At 43.0% G+C, this 25,928-nt stretch overlaps 1 protein-coding gene across 9 annotated transcripts in view; it reads right to left on the minus strand.

Annotated features, from left to right (window-relative positions):
• gli2a (GLI family zinc finger 2a) overlaps positions 1-25,928 on the minus strand; it is a 592,799-nt gene that overhangs the window by 228,681 nt on the left and 338,190 nt on the right. For 7 of the 9 annotated variants that reach the window (XM_072258704.1, XM_072258698.1, XM_072258703.1 and 4 more), the window contains one exon: positions 4,397-4,502. In XM_072258704.1, coding sequence (XP_072114805.1) covers positions 4,397-4,502 — 106 coding nt within the window. Of the gene's footprint in view, positions 1-4,396; positions 4,503-15,147; positions 15,207-23,702; positions 23,743-25,928 lie in introns of those variants that run through there. The other 2 variants (XM_072258707.1, XM_072258706.1) reach the window with 2 other exon arrangements.

Genomic DNA, 25,928 nt, shown 5'->3' on the forward strand with positions numbered 1-25,928 from the left:
TGAACAGTATCTGTTAGAATCACAGGATTTACAGTACTCCCACTTGATTCTCCCTTATTCCCATTAACCTCCAGGTAGGAAGGGGCAATCTGCTGTGGCCAATTAATCTCCCAATTTCGTCATACGTAATGGCAGAGCTGGCTCACACATTGCATGGTCTACTTCTGCTTGTCTTGCATAGTCACAGATCACCAACATGGAGACTTTGTGAGGAAGTCACCCTAGCTCTTAAAGGTTACCTCACCAGGATGACAACATTAAGATATTCACTAAGCCCATGAACACTACCTCATGACTTTTTTTTAAATCACTAACATGAGAAAATCTGCAGACCCTGGAAATCCAAAGAAACACACACACAATGCTGGAGGAGCTCAGCAGCCAGGCAGCATCTCCGGAAAAGAGTAAACAGTCGATGTTTCGGGCCGAGACTCTTCTTCAGGACTGGAAAGGAAGTGGGGGAGGAGGCAGACCAAGAAGGTGGGGGAGGAGGGGATGGGAGGAAGAGTCGAGTGCACAGACACCTATCATCTCTGGGAGGGAAGTCATATGCTTCTTCACAAGCTATCATGAAGGGGACCAGAATGGCAATGCTTGGTTGTTGGTAGGTAGGGTTAATACCTGACTTTCAAGAGCACTTGTGAGTTATGTTCCAGCTGGACTTAGTCTTTAAACTGCTGGAGAACAGTACGGAAAGAACAGGTGTTGTTTTCTCCCGGTAGGGATTAGTTTTTAATCCCAAATGCTCCTGCCACGTTTTGTCACCCTGCAACTTTACCCTTCAATCTCTTTGAATTATGGAGGACAGCATGTGTATAAATGTCCCTCTCCAGCAGACTTCATCATGATCATCATGACTCCAGTATTTCTACTATTTTTTTAATGTTCCTTAATTGTACGTATGATTTTTTTTGTGTTCTATTGCTGAGCAGCAGTGAAACATCTGACTGGCCTATCAGAGTTCTCTTTGGGAACTAGCTGACGATCAGCATTTCTGATCTGGCTATTGTTCACGATTGCACTTAATAATAAAAAAGAGGTACAAAGTGGCAGATGGTAAGTGAAACGGTGAGAGGGGGAGGGGTTAAAGTAAATAGCTGGGAGCTGAGAGTTGATTGGTGAAAGAGGATACAGGGCTGAAGAAGGGGGAATCTGATAGGAGAGGGCAGAAGACCATGGGAGAAGGAGAAGAGCACCAGAGGGAGGTGATGGGCAGGTATGGTGAGAGAGGGAAAAAGGAATGGGGAATAGTTGGGGGGGGGGCAACTACAGGAAGTCCGATAAATCGATGCCCACGCCATCAGCTTGGAGGCTGCCCAGATGGAATACTTCACTAATTTCAATTTTTGACTTCTTATTTAATTTAACTATTTAGTATATACTTACTGTAATTCATGTTTTTTTCTCTCTATTATTATGTATTGCATTGTACTGCTGCCGCAAAGACAACAAATGTCACGACATATATTGCTCATACTAAACCTGATTCTGATTGAGGAAATAACCGAGAAGCAATGCAGGGGGAGATAACAGTAACATTAAGCGACACATTGAGAACCACCTACTGCAGCCAATAGAGTACCTGAGTACCTGCTCTCTAATCAGACGGTGATACTTCAGGGGGTTTGAGGTCCTAGACCCTGTAAGCTGGAGTTGCCTGCTGGCATCACTCACTGTTGCACGGAGGGTATTGTGGAAACAAGGGCACCAACCTCTGATGGATTTTAAAACGTTCTGTAGCTAAAATCAGCAGTTTAAAACAAGCCATTGTGGAGAAGTCAGCAACTCTGGGATAACATTGTGACCATTTCTTAGAAAAGATGCATAGATTGGACAGCAGTAGTCAGGAGACTGCTGTCCCACCAAGAAACCAGAAAGCCATCAGGCTATTCTAGTGGGCAGTGCATGAGTTACATCTCAGGAAAACACTTGTGGTGTGACATTCATTATGGTTAAATGGTCCTCTCCCAATCTGGGGACAACTGTTAAGTGCAGGAATGATAAAATAATGGGGCAATGGAGACTGCACAATGCTTCAGACTCGCACGACTTGTGTAAGATGTGAGGGAACAGCAGGAATCTGCAGAGCCCTGATCACGTTAATGCCTTCGAGACAAAAGGCAAGGTGGGGAGAGAATGGCAGTGGAAAGGAAACCTTGTCCAGAAGGATAGGACAAACCTGAAATTCTTCATGTCTATTGCTCAGCTCAACAAGAACCAGAAAGTGGATAATCTGAACAAATGGGTAGACATTACAATGACAATTAGGTTAATGAACAATTGTGTTAGACAGAGATGGTGAGAGGTTTCTTTACTCATAATTCTTCCAGTGAGCTGTGGATGGCCTGCAACTGAGCACATTTGTAACAGGGATGGATCTCTTGAGGATAAAAAAAGGTGAAGACTGTTGGAAATGTGAGGAAGCTGTGGTTAATTGAATAATGGAGCAGATACCATGGTGTATGGCTCACCATTACTTTTCTTCCTGAACTTCTCACCAGAGGCAACCTGTGTTGCTCTAATCTGCCTCCTAGTGGTCAGGAATCAGTGGAAGAGAGAAATGGGTTCAGGAGCCAGCCTCTTCTGCCATTTAGTTAGCCTCCACTTAAGTGCTTCTTTCCAATAACCTTTTACTCCCCCTAGTCAGAAACCCTGTTCATCATCTTGAATACCCTCACTGTTTCCGTTTCTAAGTGCCTATCTTGTCAAGCCTTCACGCGATCTTTAGGCAACTTGCCATGTTGTTTCTACCTGTATCAGAATTGTCCATCTCTGCCTGTAATCATTTTGGATGTTTTTTTTTCCCCCAGGTTAGCGTAGGCTAGCCTGCTGGGCTAGTGGCAACACGTAACATGAGAAGCATAATCTGAATCTGATTGTTACATTTCCTCAGTAGATCTCACATTGTCAAGAGACATTGTCTTTATTCTGCCCATCTCTCCCCCACGTTCTAATCAAAAGTAACTTGATTTTTTCCTTTCCCTAGTTCTGATGAAGGGTGTTGGACCTGAAATGTTAACCGTTCTTCTTTCGACACATGCTAGCCAACCTGTCAAAAGTTTCCCCCAGTTTTGATTTTATTTCAGATTTCCACCATCCACAGTTTACTGATTTTCCTCTTGGAATCCTGTGCACTTCAACGAGGACACTCTTCATTCTTTCAAGTCTAACCCCACAGTCTGCCCACTCTTCCTTCATGTCAACCACTTCATCCCAAGAATCAATCTTTTCTGAACTGTGTCCAATGCAAACACATCCCCCTTTAAAGAAAGAGATAAGGACCTTTTGTAGTACAGTGACAGCAAAGTCCGGTTCAGATAACAAGAGCTTCTTATTTCTGCTCTCCATTCCTTTGCAATATCAGATAACATTTCATTTATCATCTTAATTATTTGTTGTAAATATATGTTAAATTGTTGCAGGTTCAGTTCTCACCGCCATCTGTAAGGAGCTTATATATTCTTCCCATGACCGCATGGGTTTCCAAAAGATGTACGGGGTTAGGGTTACTAAGTTGTGGCCATGCTTTGTAGGTGCTGGAAGCATAGCAACATTTGCGGGCTGCCCCCAGTACATCCTCAGACTGTGTTGGTCATTGACACAAATGACTCATTTCACTGTATGTTTTGATGTAGAAAATGTGTTCAATGTATGTGAAGACCCAGATTGCTCTGATGTGCAATATTCTCCTTTTCCAGTAACATGAATAAAATTACCATTTCCAAATATTATAATCCATCCACCAAATTTTGTTCACCCACGCAATCTGTCTAAATCCCTTTGCATTCTCCTCACACACGTATCATGAGCAAATCTCATTCTCAGATCCCTCCACTAAGTCATTACACAATAGACAATAGGTGCAGGAGTAGGCCATTCAGCCCTTCGAGCCAGCATCGCCATTCACTGTGATCATGGCTGATCATCCACAATCAGTACCCTTTTCTTGCCTTCTCCCCATATCCCTTCACTCCGCTATCTTTAAGAGCTCTATCTAACTCTTTCTTGAAATAATCCAGAGAATTGGCCTCCACTGCCTTCTGAGGCAGAGCATTCCACAGAACCACAACTCTCTGGGTGAAAAAGATTTTCCTCAACTCCGTTCTAAATAGTCTACCCTTATTCTTAAACTGTGGCCTCTGGTTCTGGACTCCCCCAACATCGGGAACATGTTTCCTGCCTCTAGCGTGTCCAATCCCTTAACTAGCAGAGGTCGTCAGTAGCTGAGGGCCTAGCACTCACCGAGCAGTGTCTCAGAGCGAGAGAGGAGTCATTAATTTGAATGGGACAAGCTAGACATTGAGTAACCCCTCATGTGATAGGACCTTTAATGCATTCTTCGGCAGAAACGTGCAAATCACAGTAGCTTAGAATCAAGGTGCTAAAGTACACATACCCATGGATAGCGTGGATAGAGTGCGGCTCGTAATGGTACCTTCCCTCATGATGCCGCATGTCGATCGGTATAGGCGTGTGGAATGCCGGGAAGATGTGGTGCGAGGCTGAAACAAAGAAAGAAAATGAGACATTAGGAAAAAGGTACTACAAAAAAATTGTTTTAAAAAAAGTTCAAAGGCAACGGCTTCCACAAAGCTGTAGATGTTCAAGAGCAAGAGCATGTTCAGCAAAAAGAAAGATAAGGACCTTCATCTTCGTTATTGGCTCAATCAGACAAGAGGAGCAGAATTAATAAATAATCAAAGTCATTCACAGCGTTCCTACATCACAAACATTAAAGGCCTCCAACTGGGTTTCTGACAAAGACCTGCAGCTACACATGCTTTGAACTCTAAAAGATGGTAGGAAGTGTGAAAGAAGCCAGAGCAAAGGACACAAACGGAACATGACAGGGCTGGGAGGGTGGAATCGTGGGTCAGAATCGGTGCTGACATCAGCAGCAGGTCCCGAGCGGTGGGCGGGAAGGGTGGTATGGAGGGCTGAGAAGTTGCTGTGGGGGTGGGGGGGTGGTATGGTCAGGGAGAGGCGGTGGAGGACGGCAGGAGAAAGCACCGTGGACGTTAACTGGGTGTTTACACAGGACCAGGTTGGTAAAACAAACATAGCCAGTGCAGCTGGCTTCTAATCGGGCAGATGATGCCTAACTCTTTGGGGGATTAAGCACAAGGGCTTCAGACATATCACATTCAAGAAATTACATCAAGCGCAGGCCAATTACATCTGCAATAGCATGTGAGGTTCAGTACATCTCATCTGAAGTGGCTATGAAGTAAATTACAGCCCCCTGTCAACTCTTCCTAGCTTCTGCCCATACTTCAGATGATGACTACCCCTTGGTTATTGAAATTGCTGAAGCAGAGCCAAATGTATTAGAATCCCTCAGCTTTTCATTTATCATACAATCTCCTGCTTTGATAGTTGAGTACACTGTGCTCAGCTCAGTATTAACGTTTACCTGTCAATGCGCAATCCATGTGCAGAGACTGACAGCCATCTTAATCATGAACAGCAGCTCAATCAGTCTTTACATAAGGTTGAAAAATTTAGCATTATATTTTTCTCTCTTTTGTGTAATATGAAAGATAAGGTATGTGGGACCAAAGGTTCGATATCTCTAGATTTGTTAGGCCCATTCTGATATGGTTCAAAATTTCACAGTATGGGGCCAAATGCTCTGACACCAGGTAATAAGAAAAAGCATGAAGTGAAAGGAGAGAACAAAGGCTTCAGTGAGCAAAATAAGTCGATTTTGTATCAAATAAATTGTGCTGACCAGAAACTGAATTTCACTTAGACTGAATTTCACACTTTCTGCTGAATAATGTTCGATTCATAATTTTTTCTTCTGCCCTCTTGTTTACCAAGATCCCCCTGTAGGTTCAGCAGCCTGAGCTGTATCAGACAAATTGGCTCAGGCTTTAACAGGTCAGTCATCGGATGCCTTATGGATGCACCGGTCGACCAGTATAATGGGTCTGTGTTCATTTGCACCAGCCACTGAGTGGGTGTGAGCCACACAGCCTTATTACACTTGCAGCTAAGGCTCATACGCCACTAGTAATGGTCAGAGTGAATGACAGGAGAGAATTACCCTCATAGGCAAAGCGAACGGGAGAACACTGGTTGCCTTATGCAGCCTGAACTGGATCATGAAAGTTGAGGGGATGAGAGCGAATGCTGTGATGGAATTCAGTAACTAGAGACAACACATTGGGTAGACCTCTCACGATGTCACACTGTGTTGTTAATTAGATAAACCTCCTTTGGCTGGGTACTGTGGATATTTGTTTGCAGAAGCTCCGCAATACTCCATATTCCACCTGGTAGCCTCCTACCTGATGGCATAAACATCGATTCTCAAACTTCCAATAATTTCACCCCCCCCCCGGCCCTTCACCATTTCTCTCTCTCACCTATCTCCTCATCTGCCCATCACCTCCTTCTGGTGCTCCTCCCCCTTCCCTTTCTTCTATGATCTTCAATCTTCTCTTACCAGGGTTCCTCTTCCTCAGCCCTTTATCTCTTTCACCAATCGACTTCCCAGCTCTTTCACTCTTCCCCTCCTGGTTTCACCGATCACCTACCACCTTGTACTTCTTCCGCCCCTCCCCTCATCTTCTTGCTCTGACTTCTCATCTTTTTTTCTAGTCCTGATGAAGGATCTCAGCCCGAAACGTTGACTGTTTGCTCTTTTCCATAGATGCTGCCTGGCCTGCTGAGTTCCTCCAGCATTTTGTGTGTGTTCCATAATATTGCTCACTTGTTTCAGGTACTTTTGAGATTTGGGCTTCAAATTCTTTTGAGTTGATTGGTAGCTTAAAATTCTTTTGAGCCTGTGCTATTTTACCAGAACTTTTGATTGCAAGCATTTTAGTTGGTTTCCACAAGAGCAGCAAATATCCAATCAAAATGATTAATGCTATCCTAAGGGGCTGATTATATGGTTTACCTATACTTAGATATGATAATCAAACTCCAGCTGCCTATTACACACACACTCCTCCCACTGTTTCCATCTGCCTCCCTTAGATGGTTTTATGATCCACTTTCCTTTCCTCTCAGATTCCATCATCTACAGCCCTTTGCTGCCCCAACTATCACAACCCAGCCTCTGTCACTATCTCATCCCATCACTTCCACGCCTGATGCCATCTGCCAATCAATCACTTCTTACCTGCATCCACTTATTGCTCTTGTGCAACCCCTCCTCCTCATTAGAATGGTGTTCTCTACTCTTTCAGACCAGATGAAAGGTCTCAGCCCAAAACATTGGCTGTCTATTTCCCTCTATAGATGTTGCCTGACCTACTGTCTTAGACCAGTAGCTCATTTTTTGATAGAGAATTTCAAAGATTCACCACCTTCTGTGACAATACATCTTCGTATCACAAGTCCTTTATCAGCTTCCTTTTTAACTGTGCCCATTTGACCTAGACGCCTTAGTGGAGGGAAACAACAGCCCTGCACTTAGACTGTCAACCTCTTTAAAGATTGCTCTTCTATTAAACTCCAGGGAATGCAGTCCCAATCTACTCAATTTCTCCTCATGCAATAAACCCACCAGCCCTGGGATTGGTTCTGTTTCTCTCTATGGCAGATATAACCTTTCGTAGTCAAGTGATCAAAATGCACACAGTGGTCACGGCACAAACACCCCCAAGGTACAACACTACTGCAAAAAGATTTCCTTACTCAAGTTCAAGTGCTCTCATAAATCCATCTGCCCTCCTCTTCACTTGCTACCCCTTTATCTTGACACTCTGTGAGTTTCATGCAACCACATCCTTTCAACGTCAGCACTACCCAGTCTCTCTATTCAACAAATTCTATTATGCAGATGGCTTCACATCTTCCATTTTATTTTACATCTCCCGATTCTCAACCATTCGCCCAATTTGTTCATTCGACCTCTCTAAACCCTCCTCTGTACTCCAATCAGCTTCACATCATCTGCAAGCCTGGACATTTGGACCCCTCAGGTGTATCAGTGCTGAAGATTGTGAACGGCCATGTCGCAGACTGTGCGAACCTCACTTGTCTTAGCCTGGCAACCTGAGAGCAACCCATTTATTCCCACTGCTTACTTTCAGCCCAATAATCAAACGTTGACCTCGTATATTAGTTCAATAAAATGGGCTCTAACGTCACTGATCTTCTGCATGGAACCACATGACAAACTTACCAGAAATCCTAATACACCACATCTATTAGCTCTCTTTATTACACTCTTACTTATTTACTGCCCATTTCACCACTAGCATTCAGGGCAGCAATGAAGGTCCTCCATCTCTGTCTGTTTTTGGCTATCTTCTCTATTGTGCCCCAGGTATGCTTCATGGTCCTCAGCCGCACACAGCGATATTGAAGGATTCTTCATTGCTGTTTCAGTAACAACTTTGTTTGACCCGTCAGGGTTGTTCACTCTGAGCTGAAACCCCGAACCTGGAGGACTTGTGGACCACTCTTAGTCTGGCCTCTACCCTTTGACCTCTTTGGCATGGGTGACCCTACCAAGAGCTGAAGCATAAAGCCCTGACAGAAACCAACATACATAGCCCTCCAGGTCATTGAGGCACGAAAGCCTCCAAACATTACGACAAGGTTGTGGTCCTCTTCGCCTTTGTTTCATTCTTAACGAACCCTAAAAGATTAGCCAAAGATGATTTTTCTACCATAGGTCCATGTTCACTCTGCTCAACCATATTACTCTTCTCAAGATATTCTGTCATGATATCCCTGCAAGCAACAGAAATGTTACACCTGCCCATTCACCTCCTCGCTTACCTCCGTTCAGGGCTGCAAGTAGTACTTCCAGATGAGGCAACACTTCACCTGTGAACCTGCTGGAGTATTATGTGCTCCTATTGCAGCCTCATCCACAGGGTAGTATATGGTGGTGTATGCATACTTTTTAAATAAATTTACTTTAAATTTTGAACTTGTAGTTTACAAATCTGCAATTTCACTTTTCATTTTCTCTTCAATTACTGCCAGCCGCTGACGCGTCACCGAACTAATTTTTTTCCTTCTTCCTCATCATTAAGTTTAATCTCTCTACTCATGGCAGTTGTGCTTGCAGTTCCCAGGACCCTAAGTTCTTGAATCCCCTGAATCTCCTTACCTTTCGAAATTTCTATGCTCCATTAAAATATTCCTTAAGAGCTACCAGTTTTACGGAAATCAGTTGTTTACTGCACCAACATCTTATATAGCTTTCTGTCAACTTTGAAATTTGTGGAATTCAGAAACAGAACCAGGTTTATTATCATCGGCATGTGAAGTGAAATTCTTTACCCAAAAGGCCGTCATTGAGATGAGTCAAAAGAGGGCTCGAGAAATGTTTTGAACCAAGGTTACTGGAGTAAAGTTGGCTGGGGTAAAACATGAGCCATGATCTTAGCTGATGACAGAACGTGCGGAAGGGACCAAATACTTTGTTTCTATTTCTTATAATATTCTCTCTCTGAAGTGCCTTAGCGCATTTATTTATCTTAAAAGTATACAGGAAATGAAAGTAATTGATGTAAAATTATGGTAACAAATTTATTTATGCACTTTTAGATTATTAATATTTTAATTTTAGAAATCTAATACTGCTGCTGCTTACATACTGGGGGGAGGGGGCTTTGGCATTGTGGTGTTTCTATCATTCAATCTATGGGGTTTCTTCTTTTGTGGATGACTGTGAAGAGTAAGAATTTCAGGTTGTATTGTGTATACATTCTTTGATATTAAATTGAACCATTTGATTTTATAAAAATTACAGGTCTTAAGTTTTTACTGTACAGAATATTTTACTGTACATGTTTAACACTGATTTTGTAATTGAAACTTTATAAATGTACCATATCTGTCTACTTCCAACTACTGGTGACTGAGAATTATTACATTACTAGCATTCAAATGTTGACACAGAAGGAGACCCTTTGGCCCATCGTACTTGTTCTAGCTTTTTGAAAGAGTATAAATCTAGATCCACACCCCTGCACTTTCACCACATTCTATCATTATTTTTCCTTCTTGGCTATTCATCAGTTTCCCTTTGTTGCTGCAGAGTTTGCTTCCTTCCCCCTTTCTGTCAATGTATTCTACCCTCACTGGCCACTTTATTAGGTACACCTGCTCGTTAATGCAAATATCTAACTAGCCAATCATGTGGCAGCGACTCCATGCATAAAAGCATACAGACATAGTCAAGAAGTTCAGTTATTGTCAGACCAAAAATCAGAATGAGAAAGCAATGTGACCTAAGTGACTTTGGCTATGGTGTCTGATGGGGTGGTTTGAGTATCTCAGAAACTGCTGATCTCCTGGGATTTTCACACAAACAATCTCGACAGTTTACAGAGATCGATGCAAAAAACAAAAATTAAATCCAGTGAACGGCAGTACTGTTGACAAAAATGTCTTGTTAATAAGAAAGATCAGAGGAGAATGGCCGGACTGGTTCAAGCTGACAGGAAAGCGACAGTAACTCAAATAAACATGCATTCCCACAGTGGTGTGTAGAAGAGGATCTCTGAGTGCCCAACACTTTGAATGGCTTACAACAGCCGACGACCATGAGCATGCACTCAGAGGCCACTTTATTAGGACAAGAGCTATCTAATAAAGTGTCCACTGAGTGTAGATTAAAACTATTCATGGCAAATAAACAAAGATCCTCTCATCTCCTTCCGGCTCTCTTTCAGAATACTACTCATTTTCACAGTGCATGCCTTTTCAAAGCTTAACCAATAACTCACAGTAGAGTCAGTGTAGTACAGTATGGAGTGAGGTCCTTCAGCCCAAATCATCTATGCCAACCAAGATGCCAATCTAAGTTACTTTCATTTGGCCTATTCTCCTAGAGATGTCTCCTATCCATCTCCCTGGCCAAATGCCTTTTAAATGTTGTTGCTGAATCTACCTCAACCATTTTCTTTGACACCTCATTCTATGTGTGCACCATGCTCTGCATGAAGAAGTTACCCCCCAACATCCCCTTTAAATCTTTTCCCCCTCACTTTCAACCTGTGCCCTTTAATTTTCTCCAGGAAATAAGATTGTGTGTGCTTTTACCCTGTCCATGCCCCTCATGGTTTCTACAGATCTACTGTATAAATTCACTCTTCAGTCTCCTATGCCAAAGGATAAAACCCTGGCCTGCCCCAGTCTCTCCCTATAACTCAGACCCCCAAGCCCTGCAACATTCTTGTAAATCTTCTTTGCACTCTTTTCAGCTGATTGACATCTTTCCCACAATAAGGTAAACAATGTCTATCACAACAGCAACATAAAGTCAAAACTCTGACTGATGAAGACCGATGTACCGACCCCTCCTACTAAACAGAGATTGAAGCAAATTATAGTTCTGAGCATTGACAGTCATTAAACTGCCCTTCTCAGGTGGATATATGTAAATCCTTTAGCATTATCTTGTTAAAAATTAGGGTGGAGGGATTATTTCTCGTGTACTGGTCAATATCTGTTCTCCATCTTCCTAACAGGATCAGGAAAATAGTGATCCTAATTCTAAAGTAGTGGATACGGCCCAGTCCATCACAGGTAAAGCCCTCCCCACCATTGAGCACATCTACATGAAACACTGCCGGAGGAAGGCAGTGTCCATCATCAGGGACCCCCACCATTCAAGTCATGCTCTCTTCTCACTGCTGACATCAGAAAGAAGGTACAGGAGCCTCAGGATTCACACCACCAGGTTCAGGGACGATTATTATCCCTCAACCATCAGGCTCTTGAACCAGCGAGAATAATTTCACTCAACTTCACTTGCCCCATTACTGATCTGTTCCCACAACCTACAGACTCCCTTTCAAGGATTTTTAGATTTACAGCACAGAAGCAAGCCCTTTGCCCCATCTAGTCTATGCCAAAATCACTTAAACTGCCTACTCGCATCGACCTTCACCGGGACCATAGACCTCCATACCCCTACCATCCATGTGCATATCCAAACTTCTCTTAAACATTGAAATCAAGCTTGCATGCAATACTTCTGCTGGCAGCTCATTCCACAATCTCATGACTCTCTGAGTGAAGAAGTTTCCCCTCATGTTCCCATGAAACATCTCACCTTTCACCCTTAACCCATGGCCTTTGGTTGTAGTCCCACCCAACCTCAGTGGAAAAAGCCTACTTGCACTTACCCTTTCTATACCCCTCATAATTTTGTATACCTCTATCAAACCTCCTCTTAATCTCCTACATTCTTCATCTCATGTTCTCAATATTTATTGCTCATTTATTTATTTATTATTATTTCCTCCTTGCATACTCGCAAAGTTTGTTGTCTTCTGCTCTCTGGTTGAATGCCCAAGTTGGACAGTCTTTCACTGGTTCCATTCTGGTTAGTATTCTCTCAATTTATTGAGAATGCCTGCAAGAAAATGAATCTCAGGGTTGCGTATGGTGATGTATATGTACTTTGATAATAAATTTACTTTGAATTTCAAAATTCAAGGTTGTTGATCATTATATTATGAATTTGAACTTACTGGTACATATTTGACATTACATTCAAAATATTTCACTGCTTGCTGGTCCTTTGTGATTGAAATAACTTTATGTTTTGTCTTTTTTCATGAGATTGCACAACAGTTATGTTTAATGTTCAATACTGGTTTGCATTGCTAATGAATTGAACAGTGAGGAAATGGACAGGACGATTCTGACCACAGATCAAATGAAATCAAAACCAGATCAAAACAAGTTTACTTATCATTCAAATCATACATAGATACAACTGAATGAGACGGTGTTCCTCTGAGGCCAAGGTACAAAACATTCAAAATAGCAAGCAAACTTCAAAACAGCGAGTAACATAATTCAAAATAGCGAGCAAAGAAGCACATTCACTCAAAGAAAAGAGATAGATATATATAGTCCAAGACCCTGAGTGACAATGTCTGGCAATTGATGATACAATCTCCTGGCAGTGTGCAGATGCACGCAATCCAGCCTGTCATTCCACTGCTTGAATATGGGGAAGCAGCACCGATGGGAGAGGCCAGGCCCCAGCCAAGTTTGGACACCATGCTGTGAACCCTTCTGCATCTCTCACATGGCTTGCAGCAGCAGGCAAGCCTGAGGCTTGAGGCCTCGTCCTCACTACAACTGAGGCTGCACAGCTCCCATGTCGGCTGTCCCTCCACCAGACAAGGGTAACAGGCCTGTGGCAACTTACATTATCGCTGTCCTACAGAGTCTTGCGATGGCAAGTGAAATATCCGAGACAGTCTCCCACGGTCATACTTCACCAACTTCGATGCTCCTGAGTAGCAGGCATCAACGCAGTCTGCAGCCCGGTCAGCTCCTTCGAACCCAAACTGGCTCCTCCAACACATTGGCAGGCTCCTCTAATATCCTGAAGGGCTCCTCCAATATTCCAGCTGGCCCCACTGACACCAGTCCAGCTACTTCGATCAGCGAGCAGCTCGTTGATGAAGTAGCCCTGCAGTGCCTGATGTTCTTGGAGTAGAATTGTCTTGCGATCGTAAAAAAAAACAACTAAATTTTACAAAGAAAAAAAAGCGCCTTTGGTTGGCCCCTGAGAGGCTGCTGCGTTTGCGCGTGCTGCCACCTCACCGGAAGATTTCTGTAGATAGGCTCCATCTAACCACCTTGGTTTTATATGGCTTAGGATCCCTACCAGCTAAAGTCCAGCAATCTGAAACCTGAACTGTTTAAGTGACTATTTTCAGCAGGTACATCGTCACACTACATGGTTGATGTCATCTACGCTAAACTGAAGCAACTCAAACCTCAGCAGATTCAAGAGACTGTAGATGCAGGAATGTGGAGCAAAGAGAATAAGAAACTCTTGGAGAAACTCTGTGATTGAGTAGTACCTGTGGAGGCAAAGCGATGGTTAAGATCTGGGGTCATCAGGACTCTGCAAGCATCAAACACCAAATTATTTGCTGCAAATCAAACCTCTCCATTCGTGAATTTACAGTAACTTTTGACTGCAACCACGTTGTTGAGAGTGTTTCTGCTTTCCACAAACATTTGGCTTATAATTATAAGACATTTGCTGAAAACTTGCTTGTGTTTCCGTCATTTTCAGCTCATACTACTTTACTTCATTATTTTAATGTCTTCTGCACCAACGTGATACAAATTTAGAGAGATATGAGCTGTACACAGGCAAATATGCTGAATTTAGATGGGCATCTTGCTCAGAGTTGGCCAGTTAGGCCAAAAAGCCTGTGTCCACACTGTATGACCCTGCAACTCTATAACTAAATGAAACCTCCCAATTTATTTTTAAATTTATAATATCAGCAGGAAGTCAGTTGTCCACTTATGGCTCTTATTCTTTATTTTCTCTCCAAGAAAGAATTGTTAATTACTTCTCTCTCTCTCTCTCCATTGCCCCTCCAAATCTAGATTAGAGACTTGCCCTTTGATCAATATCACAATTAAGATGGCAGTCTATTGCTCCTCAGCATTCTATAGTACTAATAAAATCACTTCAGAATTTAGCTTAAAGGCACATCTTGCTTAGCAGGCTCTATAGTCACATTCTGATTTCAGAAGGCTATTTATCAGACTCGGATTTGGGAATAGCAGAAATCCATTTGATTAACAGCCTGAGGTTAAAGGTCACCAAGCACCTGTCGCTGCATTGACCCAAGATAAGCGGATGCTGAATTCAGAAACAAGTTTTATCCCTCTCATGCAAAAAGCTAATTTATTGACCTGAGTAATGAACGAGAAACATCCAAACATAACAGAATAGCTAGCTGGCAGAGGAGCAGTTCCCCTTTTCTTGTTCAAGCTGCCATGTCAGTTAAAAACTAGGAAGATTTGTTTATGGTAATGTTTTACCTTACAAATATCATCAAATCAATTTAATTAAAAGTATTTACACTTTACACTGAAAATGAACAATCGGAAAATGTATTGACTAATTCTGGCAGGTGACAAGAGTTAGTTTTCTCTAAGGTTTAATTAATTCAGCAATTGGTTAGAATATAAAAGCAAGGATAATATGTTAAGGTTTCATAAATCACTGGTAGGGTCTCACTTGGAGTACTCTGAGCAGTTTCGGGCCCTTATCTAAGAAAGAATGTGCTGACATTGAAGAGGGTTCAAAGGCTTTTCACAAAAATGATTCCAGGATTGAAAGGCTTGTCATATGAGGAGTGCTTGATGGCTCTGGGCCTGAACTCACAAAGTACTGACCTGGTTTCAGAAGAATGAGGGGTGACCTCGTTGAAACCCATCTAGTGTTGAAGGGCCTCAGCAGAGCGGATCTGGAGAGGAAGTTTCCTATGGTGAGGGAGTAAAAGACCAGAGGACACAACCTCAGAATAGAGAAACGCACAACCTTTTAGAATGGAGAAATTGATGAATTTGTGAAATTTGTTGCCACAGGTGGCTGTGGAGACCAAGTTATTCGGTATATTTAAGGCAGAAATTGATAGATTCTTGCTTAGTTAAGGCATGAATGGACATGGGGAGAAGGCAGGAGATTGGGGCTGAGAGAGAAAATGGATCTGTTCCTATATCTTATTGTCTTATGGTCTAGAAGTAGGGAAGTCCAAACTCCAGTTTTCACATGTACAGACCCTGACACAAAATTTGCTTGAACCCTGCCTGCCTTCTGTGCTTGGTTCCAGGCATTTCTGTCTCCTGTCACTCCACAGAGGGCTCAGAGTATCTGAAACCATAATGGAATGCCTGCATACAGTCAAAACCACTGTGCTTACAAATGCTGAAAAGCTGCATTCGAGCTTCTGTCTATGAGATGTGTTTGTATGAGAATGGCATCCAGAGTTACACTGGCTGGAGGCTCTGTGGACATACTACTCAGAATAAGAGCCACACTGAAACACATACATCTGCCTTTACAATCTACCAGCCATTTCACTTTGCCATACACAGGTTTGATTGTCCCAAATCTGCATGACCCACAATTTTCATCAAAACAAGGAAAGCAGTCTTTCCTTTTTATTCTGGTGTTTTCCCCCTTCCTTTTCAGTCTTGTGGAAGTGTCTCGGCCCAGAACGTTGACTATTTATTCATCTCCACAGATGCTGCCTGATCTGCTGAGTCCTCCAGCATTTTGTGTGTTGGGAATGATGAGGGTGCAGTGCTACAGGAGTTTAAGACACGTGACAGGGAGGGAGTGCCTGGGCCAGGGGGTGGCACGGGTGCAGATACACCCATCCCTGAGACACCAGGCAAGATCGCTTGATTCCAAACAAGTGGTCTGTTCATCATTACACAAAGTCTCTCTGGTGCTTCCTGCTCCCTCCCCTCTCCTTTCCCCTGTGATTCCCCTCTCCCTGCCCCCTTCCCACTCTCAGTCCACAGTAGAGACCCATTATCAGAATCAGGTTTACCATCACTCACATGAGTCATGAAATTTGTTTTTTTTTGTGACAGCAGTACATACAGTGCTGTGTAAAAGTCTTAGGGACTCTAGCTATATATATGTGCCTGAGACTTTTGTACAGTACCATATGCCAGTGTATTAAACCTCAATCTGATTCTACAAAATGCAACATGCCCACAAGAGGATCTTACCCTGCACTACCCATCCATATCCCTGATTGTTGTCCGGACTTCCTGCCTGCCTGTGTTATGGAGGTTGTGGGCTGGTGGACGTCAAAGCAGAAACAAATTGCGGTTCAAGCAAGGACAACACGCACAAAATGTCAGAGGAACTCAGTACGTCAGGCAGCATCTATGAAAAGGAATAAACAGGCAACGTATTGGCTGAAGGTGATAGATGAGCCCAAGTGAGGGGGAGAAGGTGACAGGTGAGCCCAGATGAGGGGCAAGGTGGGTGATGGAGAAGGGGAGAAGTAAGAAGCTGGGATGTGATAGGCAAAGAAGTTAAAAGGCTGAAGAAGGACTCTGATAAGAGAGGAGAGTGGACCATGTGAGAAAGGAAAGGAGAAGGGGCACTGAGGGAGGTGACAGGCAGGTGAGAAGAAGAGAAGAGGTAAGGGGGAGTCAGACTGGGGAATTGAAGAAGAGCAGTGAGGGAGGGGAAGAAATTCCAGAAGTTGGAGAAGTCGATGCTCATGCCACCTGGTTGGAGCCTACCAAGGTGTTGCTTCTCCAACCTGGGAATGGCCTCGCCGTGGCAGTAGCAGACCGATAGGTCAGAATAAGAATGGGGAATGGAATTAAAATAGTTGACCACTGGGAAATCCTACTTTTCTGGTTGGAACAAAGGTGCTCGACAAAATGGTTACCCAATCTATCTGGGCTCTCACCATTGTAGAGGAGGCTGCACTGGGAGGATAGGACACAATAGACAACCACAACAGCTTCAGGCGAAGTGTTGCCTCAACTGGAGGGATTGTTTGGGGCCCAGAATGGAGGTGAGGGAAGAGGTGAATGGGCAAGTGTCACACTTCTTCCACATGCAGGGATAGGCGCCAGGAAGAAGGTTAGGGGGGAGGGATGAATGGACAAGGTAATCATGGACGGATCAATCTCTGTGTAAAGTGGTGAGAGGGGATTGAGGTAAAGGAGATTTGGTCGTAGGATCTCATTGAAGACGGTGGAAGTTGTGGATAATGATGTGTTAGATGAGGAAGCTCATATGGTGGTAGGTGAGGACAAGAGGACCCCTATCCCTGTTAAGGTGGTGGGAAGATGGTGTAAGAACAGATGTTCAGGAAATGGAGGAGATGCGGGTGAGGGCAGCGTCAATGGTGGAGGAAAGAAACTCCATTCTTTGAAGATGGAAGACATCTCTGATGTTCTGGAAATGAAATCCTCATCTTGCGAACAGAGATGGTAGAGGCAAAGGAACTGGGAAAAGGGAATGGCACTTTTACAGGAGACAGTGGAAACAGGAGGGCAAGTAAGGGGATGTGCTGGGGCACAAAGTACATAAAACCATGTTTCACACTTAACCGTAACCAAACTTCATTGTTTACTAAAGTTGCCAGAACAGCATGATGGTTTAAAATATGCTGTTTATGATGCAAATCCCGTCTGGTTTAAGAGTATTACAGATCTTTCAGAGGTTAAACGTCAGAGACCTTCCTGTTCTTATTTTGCATGAATTCAAGAAAGACAATACAACCCTTCCAGTCGACATTTTTTATCATGACTTTGACATCTAGCCATTGACCATAGCAAACGTTCCTCTTTGATGGGCTGTTGTAGACCTCACCACAAATATTCTATATTTTATGATTAACCTTAAAAGCAGATGACAAAATCTACAACAAACTTTTCTCCTTTTAGATTCCGCGCTGATGGAAATCCGAAGAAAACCGAGTTGCCCAAGTAAATTCAACTGCACCAAAATTTAAGTGTGGCGTGGTGCGGTGGTGCAGTGTGTGAGCACAATGCTTTACAGTGCAGGTGACATGCGTTCAATTCCTGTCGCTGCCCGCAATGAGTCTGTATGGTCTACCCGTGACCGTGTGAGTTTCCTCCGGAACATCCAGAGGAAAGATGCAGCAACTGGTACTTTAATTGGTCATTGTAAATCATCCTGTGATTAGGCTAGGATTAAATCAGGGGAATGCTGGGTGCTCGACTCCAAGGGCTGGAGGGGCCTATTCCATGCAGTTTTCCGATAAATAAACAATGTACATTACAATGGGGGATAAATACTTTAAACTTTTTTGTGGTTACGCTAAGTGAGGAAAAATGAGAGAGAAATAAATGGAAATTGATGCTTTTAGTCTGCCTTTTAATGCTACCTCATATTTAAAATGGTTCCCTTTGAGGGAACTTTTAAAACCAGCTGAGGAAGTAAATTCCTGACAATGAGAGATCTTGGCAGTGGTCTCGTTAAACGTCACGACATTGCAGCCAGTCCACAGTGGGCTAGCAAATCCTTCAATCAGAGAGTCCAATGGAGCAACCTCAGTTTATCACTTCGACAGTTCCATTGTTCTGGATTATAAAGCTGAACAAAAGCAAAGCACTCTCGTGAGTTCAAGGGTTACATTTACCTGATTTACCCGGGCAATTCTCCCGTTGCATTTGCAAATGGAATGCTCGAGAAAAGCCTCTTCTTGGAGCAGCTGCGACCTCCAAACTTTTAAAAAATCTTTGCTACTTTATGTTGTCCCATCGATAGCCTGTCCGTTTTCCTGATGAGATAATGTTTTACGCCACAGCACTAACACCACATTGTCTTTTGTAACACAAATTGGACATAACAAGGTTTGTAACAGCTCCAGGGTGAAGTACACACTGTGAGAGGCACTTAGACAGGATCTGTGCATTTCCTGATAGGAGGTAGACATATCATTGCCTTTGCTGAGCTGTGCATAAGTAAGGGATTTTCAGATCTTAAGAAATCCACTTGCAGACAATCTACAAAAAAGGGGAACCACAGGGGATCTCGAACAACAGGACGGTCAGTGTGTATGGGAAGCCCCCACAATATCACAATGTGATGAATTGAAGGGCATAATGTTTAAAGGATGAAAACAATGTGGAACAGGGGGAAATGATGAGGAAGATGTGCTCAGTTGACATCTTATTAGGCACCTCCTGTACCTAAGAAAGTGGCTACTAAGTGCATATTCATGGTCTTCTGTTGGTGTAGCCCATCCACTTCAAGGTTTAATATGTTGTGCATTCAGAGATGCCCTTCTGCATATCACTGTTGTAAAGTGTGGCTATTTGAGTTACTGTCGTCTTCCTGTCAGCTTGAGCATGTCTGGCCATTCTCCTCTGAACTCTCTCATTAACAAGGTACTTTCACCATAGAATTGCCGCTTACAGGATTTTTTTTGAAGTTCCTCACAACTATTCTTCGTAAACCCAGAGACTGTTATGCGTGAAAATCCCAGAAGATCAGCGATTCTGAGAAACTCAGACTATCCCCTCTGACACCAACAATCATTCCACTGTCAAAGTCTCTAGATCACTTTCCTTCTCCATTCTGATGTCTGGTCTGAACCAGTGGTCCCCAGCCTCTGGGCCGCGGACCGATACCGATCCGCGAAGCATGCAGGTGTGCTGTGGTAACTGGGACGCACCCAGCACATCTTTAAGAAAAAAAGCCGAAATAAACAAGCTAATTAATGAAGTGCCGCCCGGCACGTAAATGTCGGCCCAGATCAGAGGCGACGCAATCGGCAATCGCCTCTGATCTAAGCTGACATTTACGTGCCGAGCGGCACCTAATTAATTAGCTTGTTTATTTCGGCTTTTTTCTTAAATATGTGCTGGGTGTGTCCCGGCTACCGCTGCACCCCTCCATGCTTTGCGGATCGGTATCGGTCCGCAGCCCGGAGGTTGGGGACCACCGGTCTGGACAACAACCGAACCTCTTGGCCACGTCCGCATGTTTTTTTTAATGCGTTGAGTTGCTTCCACATATTTGACTGATTAGATATTTGCATTAACAAGTAGGTGTACGGGTGTACCTGATAATGTGCCACTGAGTATCTGTTGAGAGTGGAATGCAAATAGTGCATTACTTTTAATGAAGAGATACAATAAAGGGAGGTGTGAGTTTTGTAATCAGCAAGAAATGGTTGAGTGTGTACTGGTGAGGTGTACAAGACATAATCAAGAGATGGGGTGGTTTATTTTAAAGTTATCATGAAATAAAATACAATTTAACATTAACAATATATTGCAGAAAGAATTACAGGAATATTGCTTTAAATATATAGTGCAGTTCCTTAAGAATACTGGTCTTTTTTTATATAGAATTTGCTACAAATATAAATATTTAGGATTTAGATACCCTAAGCCACATTTCAGTTCAGAAGGTGGTGGTAATGCAACTTAATGCTGTTTGCCAAGCACCATGAAACCTCAGAAGAGTGGACCGAATCTATCTTTACATTGATACAGAGAATTTTTAACCTTTCTCATGGGGGTGGGGGGGAGGTTTAGTCTATTATGTTCCTTAATTTTGTTTTGCGACAACTCAACGAAAAACAAAAGTTGCACTTATGAGCTCCAGTCAATGTTTGTAAGGGCAGAAACGGGTGCTGCTTGAAGGCTGACCTCATGGCCGTTGTGCACCCATTGCGTGGAACATGGCTGGTGTACTATCATGAATACTGGAAAGACTATCCAAGTTCCAATTTCCCAATAGACAGGATTTCACCCAGGAGCAATCAGTGCAATCTAATCTGGATAAAACACTTTTATCTGCTCATGAAAAACAGGTGCCAATTGATTCAATTTCCAGCTTCTTGTTTTAAAACAAACTAATGGTGTTCCTTGTTTTCATTTACAATGGAGAAGGAGGGGGTAAGATCAGTACATCTCCACCATCTCCATTCCCACAATAAACACACACTTTGATGGTGTCCTGTACTTCAACCTCATCAGGAAATGGCCAGACAATAATAATATCCTACGGGGCAGCCTCTTAGTATAATTAAATAGCCTTACCGGCTCAATTGAGGAACAGAGGAAATGAGACCCATACAGGAAATTCCTGTAGAATAAACTGGCATCTGTCCCAACAATACATAGAACGGCTGTATGCACCAGGTCAACTTCAGTGACAAAGCAGATAAAGGTGGCCTTATACAGACCAGGTCTGCTCTTTACTGCCTGAAACAATGGCAGGGAAACAACAAGAGTTTATGTTATATTCTCCTGACCGATTTAGAGATTTTGGGACGAAAATTAACACTAGTATTTCCCTTGAAAGAGCAAACTAAAAAGCATACACTGTTCAACAATTTTTTTTGTGAATTAATTGAATTCTGTGCTCCTTCAGTTCAGAGCAAATGGAGCTCTTATGTTTTTTTAATGATTAAACTTTTATGACATCTTTAATGTGCACGGTGTTCATGGTAACATTATCACAGAAAAATTGACTCTAAACTACACTTGAAAATGGAAAGATGGAAACCTACCCAAAGACGAATGTTGTCAGCAGCTCTGTAAAAACATGGAGAGGGTTGGAAGGCTGGTAACACTATCACAGAAAGTGTGACACTAAACTACACTTGAAATGGAAGGATGAAAACCTATCCAGAGAGGAAGGTTTTCGGCAGCTTTGTAAAGACATGGAGAGGGTTGGAGAGCAAGGAGAACCAAGATCTCAGCACAGGAAAGCACAACCGCCAGTGGAGAAGCAACTCTAATCAATTCTTGCATGAGTACAGCACTGGAAGGATTGCAACGTGGAAGAGCAAGGCTACGGAAATGAGGGTGCAAACAGTAACAAAAAAACAAAAAGATAAAGGAGATTTCTAGAAAGAGGCAACATCTGCAGGGTGAAACTGACCTTTTCAAACTTGTAGAGCATTTAAAAAAAAGCAAGGTCTAATGATTTCACGAACCATTCCTTCTCCTATTGCTCTTATCATGGATGAATTCGGGGCAGGGTTGCGTCTTTAGCCATGCTTCTCATGTCAAAAAAGTCACGGGGCAATACTCATTTGAGAGGGCATAGTCAAGGGAGGTGCTTGGGTACAGAGCTATGGGGGTGTTAAATAATCAACAGTGCTCTCAGCGCCTCTTGAGCAAGAACTTCAATCAAGAAATCCTGCTGCCCCTGGGTAGACGCACTGCATGAATGCCACTATTCAAAGATGAGTGATATTCCTTCCTTTTGTTGTGGACACAATTTTCCTTAGCCAAAATTACAAACATTTTTGAATCAGTCATTATCACAATGATGCTAGTGGACCTTGCTGTGTGCAAGTTAATTCATATTACAATTGGGTAGAAAGGCTAAGACAGCGCTGGAGAATGGCAATCATTTGTGTGGATCTCCAAAGAGAATTGTCAAATATTTCATCTTGGGACAATTACAGATGAGATCCACAGACACAGCCATGGATACCTTCAGGAGAAGTTCCTTCCCCTCTGCCTTCTGACTTCTGAATGGTCCATGAACCCATGAACACTACATCACTATATTTGCTTTCTTTTTTGCACTGCACTGATTTTTCCTTTAATCTATATATTGCAATACATAAAATATACTATAAATTACATTACTATATATCTCTCTGATTGTAATTTATAGTACATTTCATGCATTTCATTGTACTGCTGCCACAAACAACAAATTTCATGACATACACTATGTCAGTGATAACAAACCTGATTCTGATTCAAAGTGAACAAACAACCCAAGAACTGTGTCCATGACCTGAGGTACAGAATAAATCCCACAACATCCAGTGATAAAATCTGGAATGAGATGTATTAACAGTAAAGCCAACTGTTAAAATACAAGACTGTCGTATAAATTGCGGTCCCATGTGGAACAACTTCTCCTTTAACCCCCATTAACTTTCTCTGGATCAAAGACAGAACTTTGAGCATTCACATGGACCTACGCTGTTGGATATGTGGAACTCTCTTTGTTTGAGTTCTATTCAGTCCCAACCCTCAGCTGTTTCTTTGCTATATCGACAACTACATTGGTGCTGTTTCCCACACTCATACAGAACTCAGATATTTCATTGGCAACAAACAATCTGCTGGAGGAACTCAGCAGCTCAAGCAGAATCTGTGGGAGGAGAAGGAATTGTCGGCGTTTCAATTCAAAAGTCTGCGTCAGGGCACAATTCATTTCTCCCCCACTGATGCTGCCTGTCCCACTGAATTTCTCCAGCAGTCTGGGAGTTATTCTCAGCCTTTCCAGTCTCAAACATTCCATTCCTTTCGTTGCCAATTTCTACTCTGCTCTCACTCACGTGGTCCCTCTCTGGCCCTTCCCTTTCCTTTCCTGATCTCTCTGTCAGGGGACAGGCTAACCGCAAACACTCATTACAGACTCATATGGTAATCTTGATTTCACTTCCTCCAATCGTACTTACTGTAAGGAGTTTGTTCTGTTCTCCTAGTCTTTTTTTTGTGTCTCCTTCCGATTTCTCCCGATGATGAAACTTTCCGCAAATGTGCTTCCAAGAAGTGTTCCTCCTCCCTGAGGCTTGGCCTCTACCACACCAGTTCCTTCTCACTGAGCCTTGGCTGCTCTCCTCCATACCAGACAGAGCCTTTGATTGAGTCTCATCATCCACTCAACCCTGTTCCCAGCCGTTTCCTCTGAGACAGAGGACGTTACAGAGCTTCCTCCAGTCCTCACCTTCCATATCATTAGCCTTCACATCCTTCGTGATTTCTGTCAGTTTCTGCATAATTCCACCTGCAGACATCTCCCCCCCATCTTGTTTTCTCCCCCCATTCTGGTGGCCCTTCTACCCCTTCCGTTCCGCTCCCCTCCTTTGTGACCTGTTCATCATCTCCCTCTGGTTCCCCACCTCTTTCCATTTATTCCGCTCTCTTCTCATGTCAGATTCTTTCTTCTTCAGCCCTTTATTTCTTCCACCTATCCACTCCCAGCTTCTCATATCACCTCCTTTGCCCCACCCATCCACCTTCTCCCTCACCTGTTCACACCCAGCTTGTACACCTCTCACTCCCCCCACTTTCTTATTGTGGCTTCTGCCCCGTTCCTTCCCAGTCCTGACAAATGGACTTGGCCTGAAACATTGACTAGGGTTAGTGAGCTGTGGGCATCCTGTGTTGGCACTGGATGCATGACAACTTTTGTGGGCTGTCCCAGCACATACTCAGGCTGTGTTGGTTGTTGATGCATGCAGCATATTTCTCTATATGAATAAACTCTTCTTGGGCTTCTAGTTTGTTCATCATATATGCCGGAAAAGCACTAGATCCTTTTCTCATTTCATTGTATGTTTCAATGTACACATGACAAATAAACTTAGTCACTAAATCTGTATTGTGAAGTTTTGGCATGACATTGAAAACTTTGATAAACTTCTATAGATACGTAGTGGAGAGTATGTTGATTGGTATGGAAAAGCCAATGCCCTTGAATGGAAAATCCTTCAACAAAATAGTGGATATGGCCCCGTCCATCACAGGTAAAGCCCTCTCCACCATTCAGCACATCTACACGAAACAATGTTACAGGAAAGCGGCATCCTTCATCAGGGACCCCCACCACCCAGGCCATGTTCCTTTCTCACGGCTGCCATCAGGAAGAAAGTACAGGGTCCTCAGGACTCACACCACCAGATTCAGAAACAGTTATTACCCCTCAACCATCAGGCTCTTGAAACAAACGAGATAACTTCACTCAACTTCATTTCATTATTGAAATGTTCCGACAACATGTGGACTCACTTTCAAGGACTCTTCGTCTTATGTTCTCTATATTTATTGTTTATTTATTTATTATTATTATTTCTTTTTATATTTGCACAGTTTGTTTTTTTTATTACACACTGGTTGAATGCCCAAGTTGGTGCAGTCTTTCATTGATTCTATTATGGTTGTTATTCTATTATGGACTTATTGAGTATGCCTGCAAGAAAATGAACCTCAGGGTTGCATATGCTGACATACATCTATAGGCATCCGTTAGTCTCATGAGACCATGGATTTGCGCCTTTGAAGGTTTCCAGGGCGCAGGCCTGGGCAGGGTTGTATGGAAGACCGGCAGTTGCCCATGCTGCAAGTCTCCCCTCTCCATGCCACCAATGTTGTCCAAGGGAAGGGCACAAGGTGGAAGGATACAGCTTGGCACCGGTGTCGTCGCAGAGCAATGTGTGGTTAAGTGCCTTGCTCAAGGACACAACACGCTGCCTAAGCTGAGGCTCGAACTAGTGACCTTCAGATCACTACACCAACGCCTTAACAACTTGGCCACACGCCAACACTGACGTATATGTACTTTGAACTTTTTGAACTTTAAAGATCTCCTGCACTCAGTATCAAATTTGACACCTTCAGGTAAACTTTGATTTTCTAACTGTTTCCGAGTGGAACGGCTGTGAATTAGGCTAGCTTTTCTCTCTCCATTTACGCAGCTAGCTTGGCCTATCACACAGATCTGAATTTCTCAATTTTAATGTTCTGTTATTTATGTTCCCACTCTCTAACTGTGCCTACAATCATAGAAACAGAACCTTTGGCCCATCTTATCCATGCTGATCAAGTTGGCGACATGAGCGAGTCCTATCTGCCTTTTTTTGGCCAATATTTCCTGAAACATTTCATACGTGTCCAAATGCCAT

This window comes from Mobula birostris, chromosome 5 (assembly GCF_030028105.1).
Source record: "Mobula birostris isolate sMobBir1 chromosome 5, sMobBir1.hap1, whole genome shotgun sequence".
NCBI lineage: Eukaryota > Metazoa > Chordata > Chondrichthyes > Myliobatiformes > Myliobatidae > Mobula > Mobula birostris.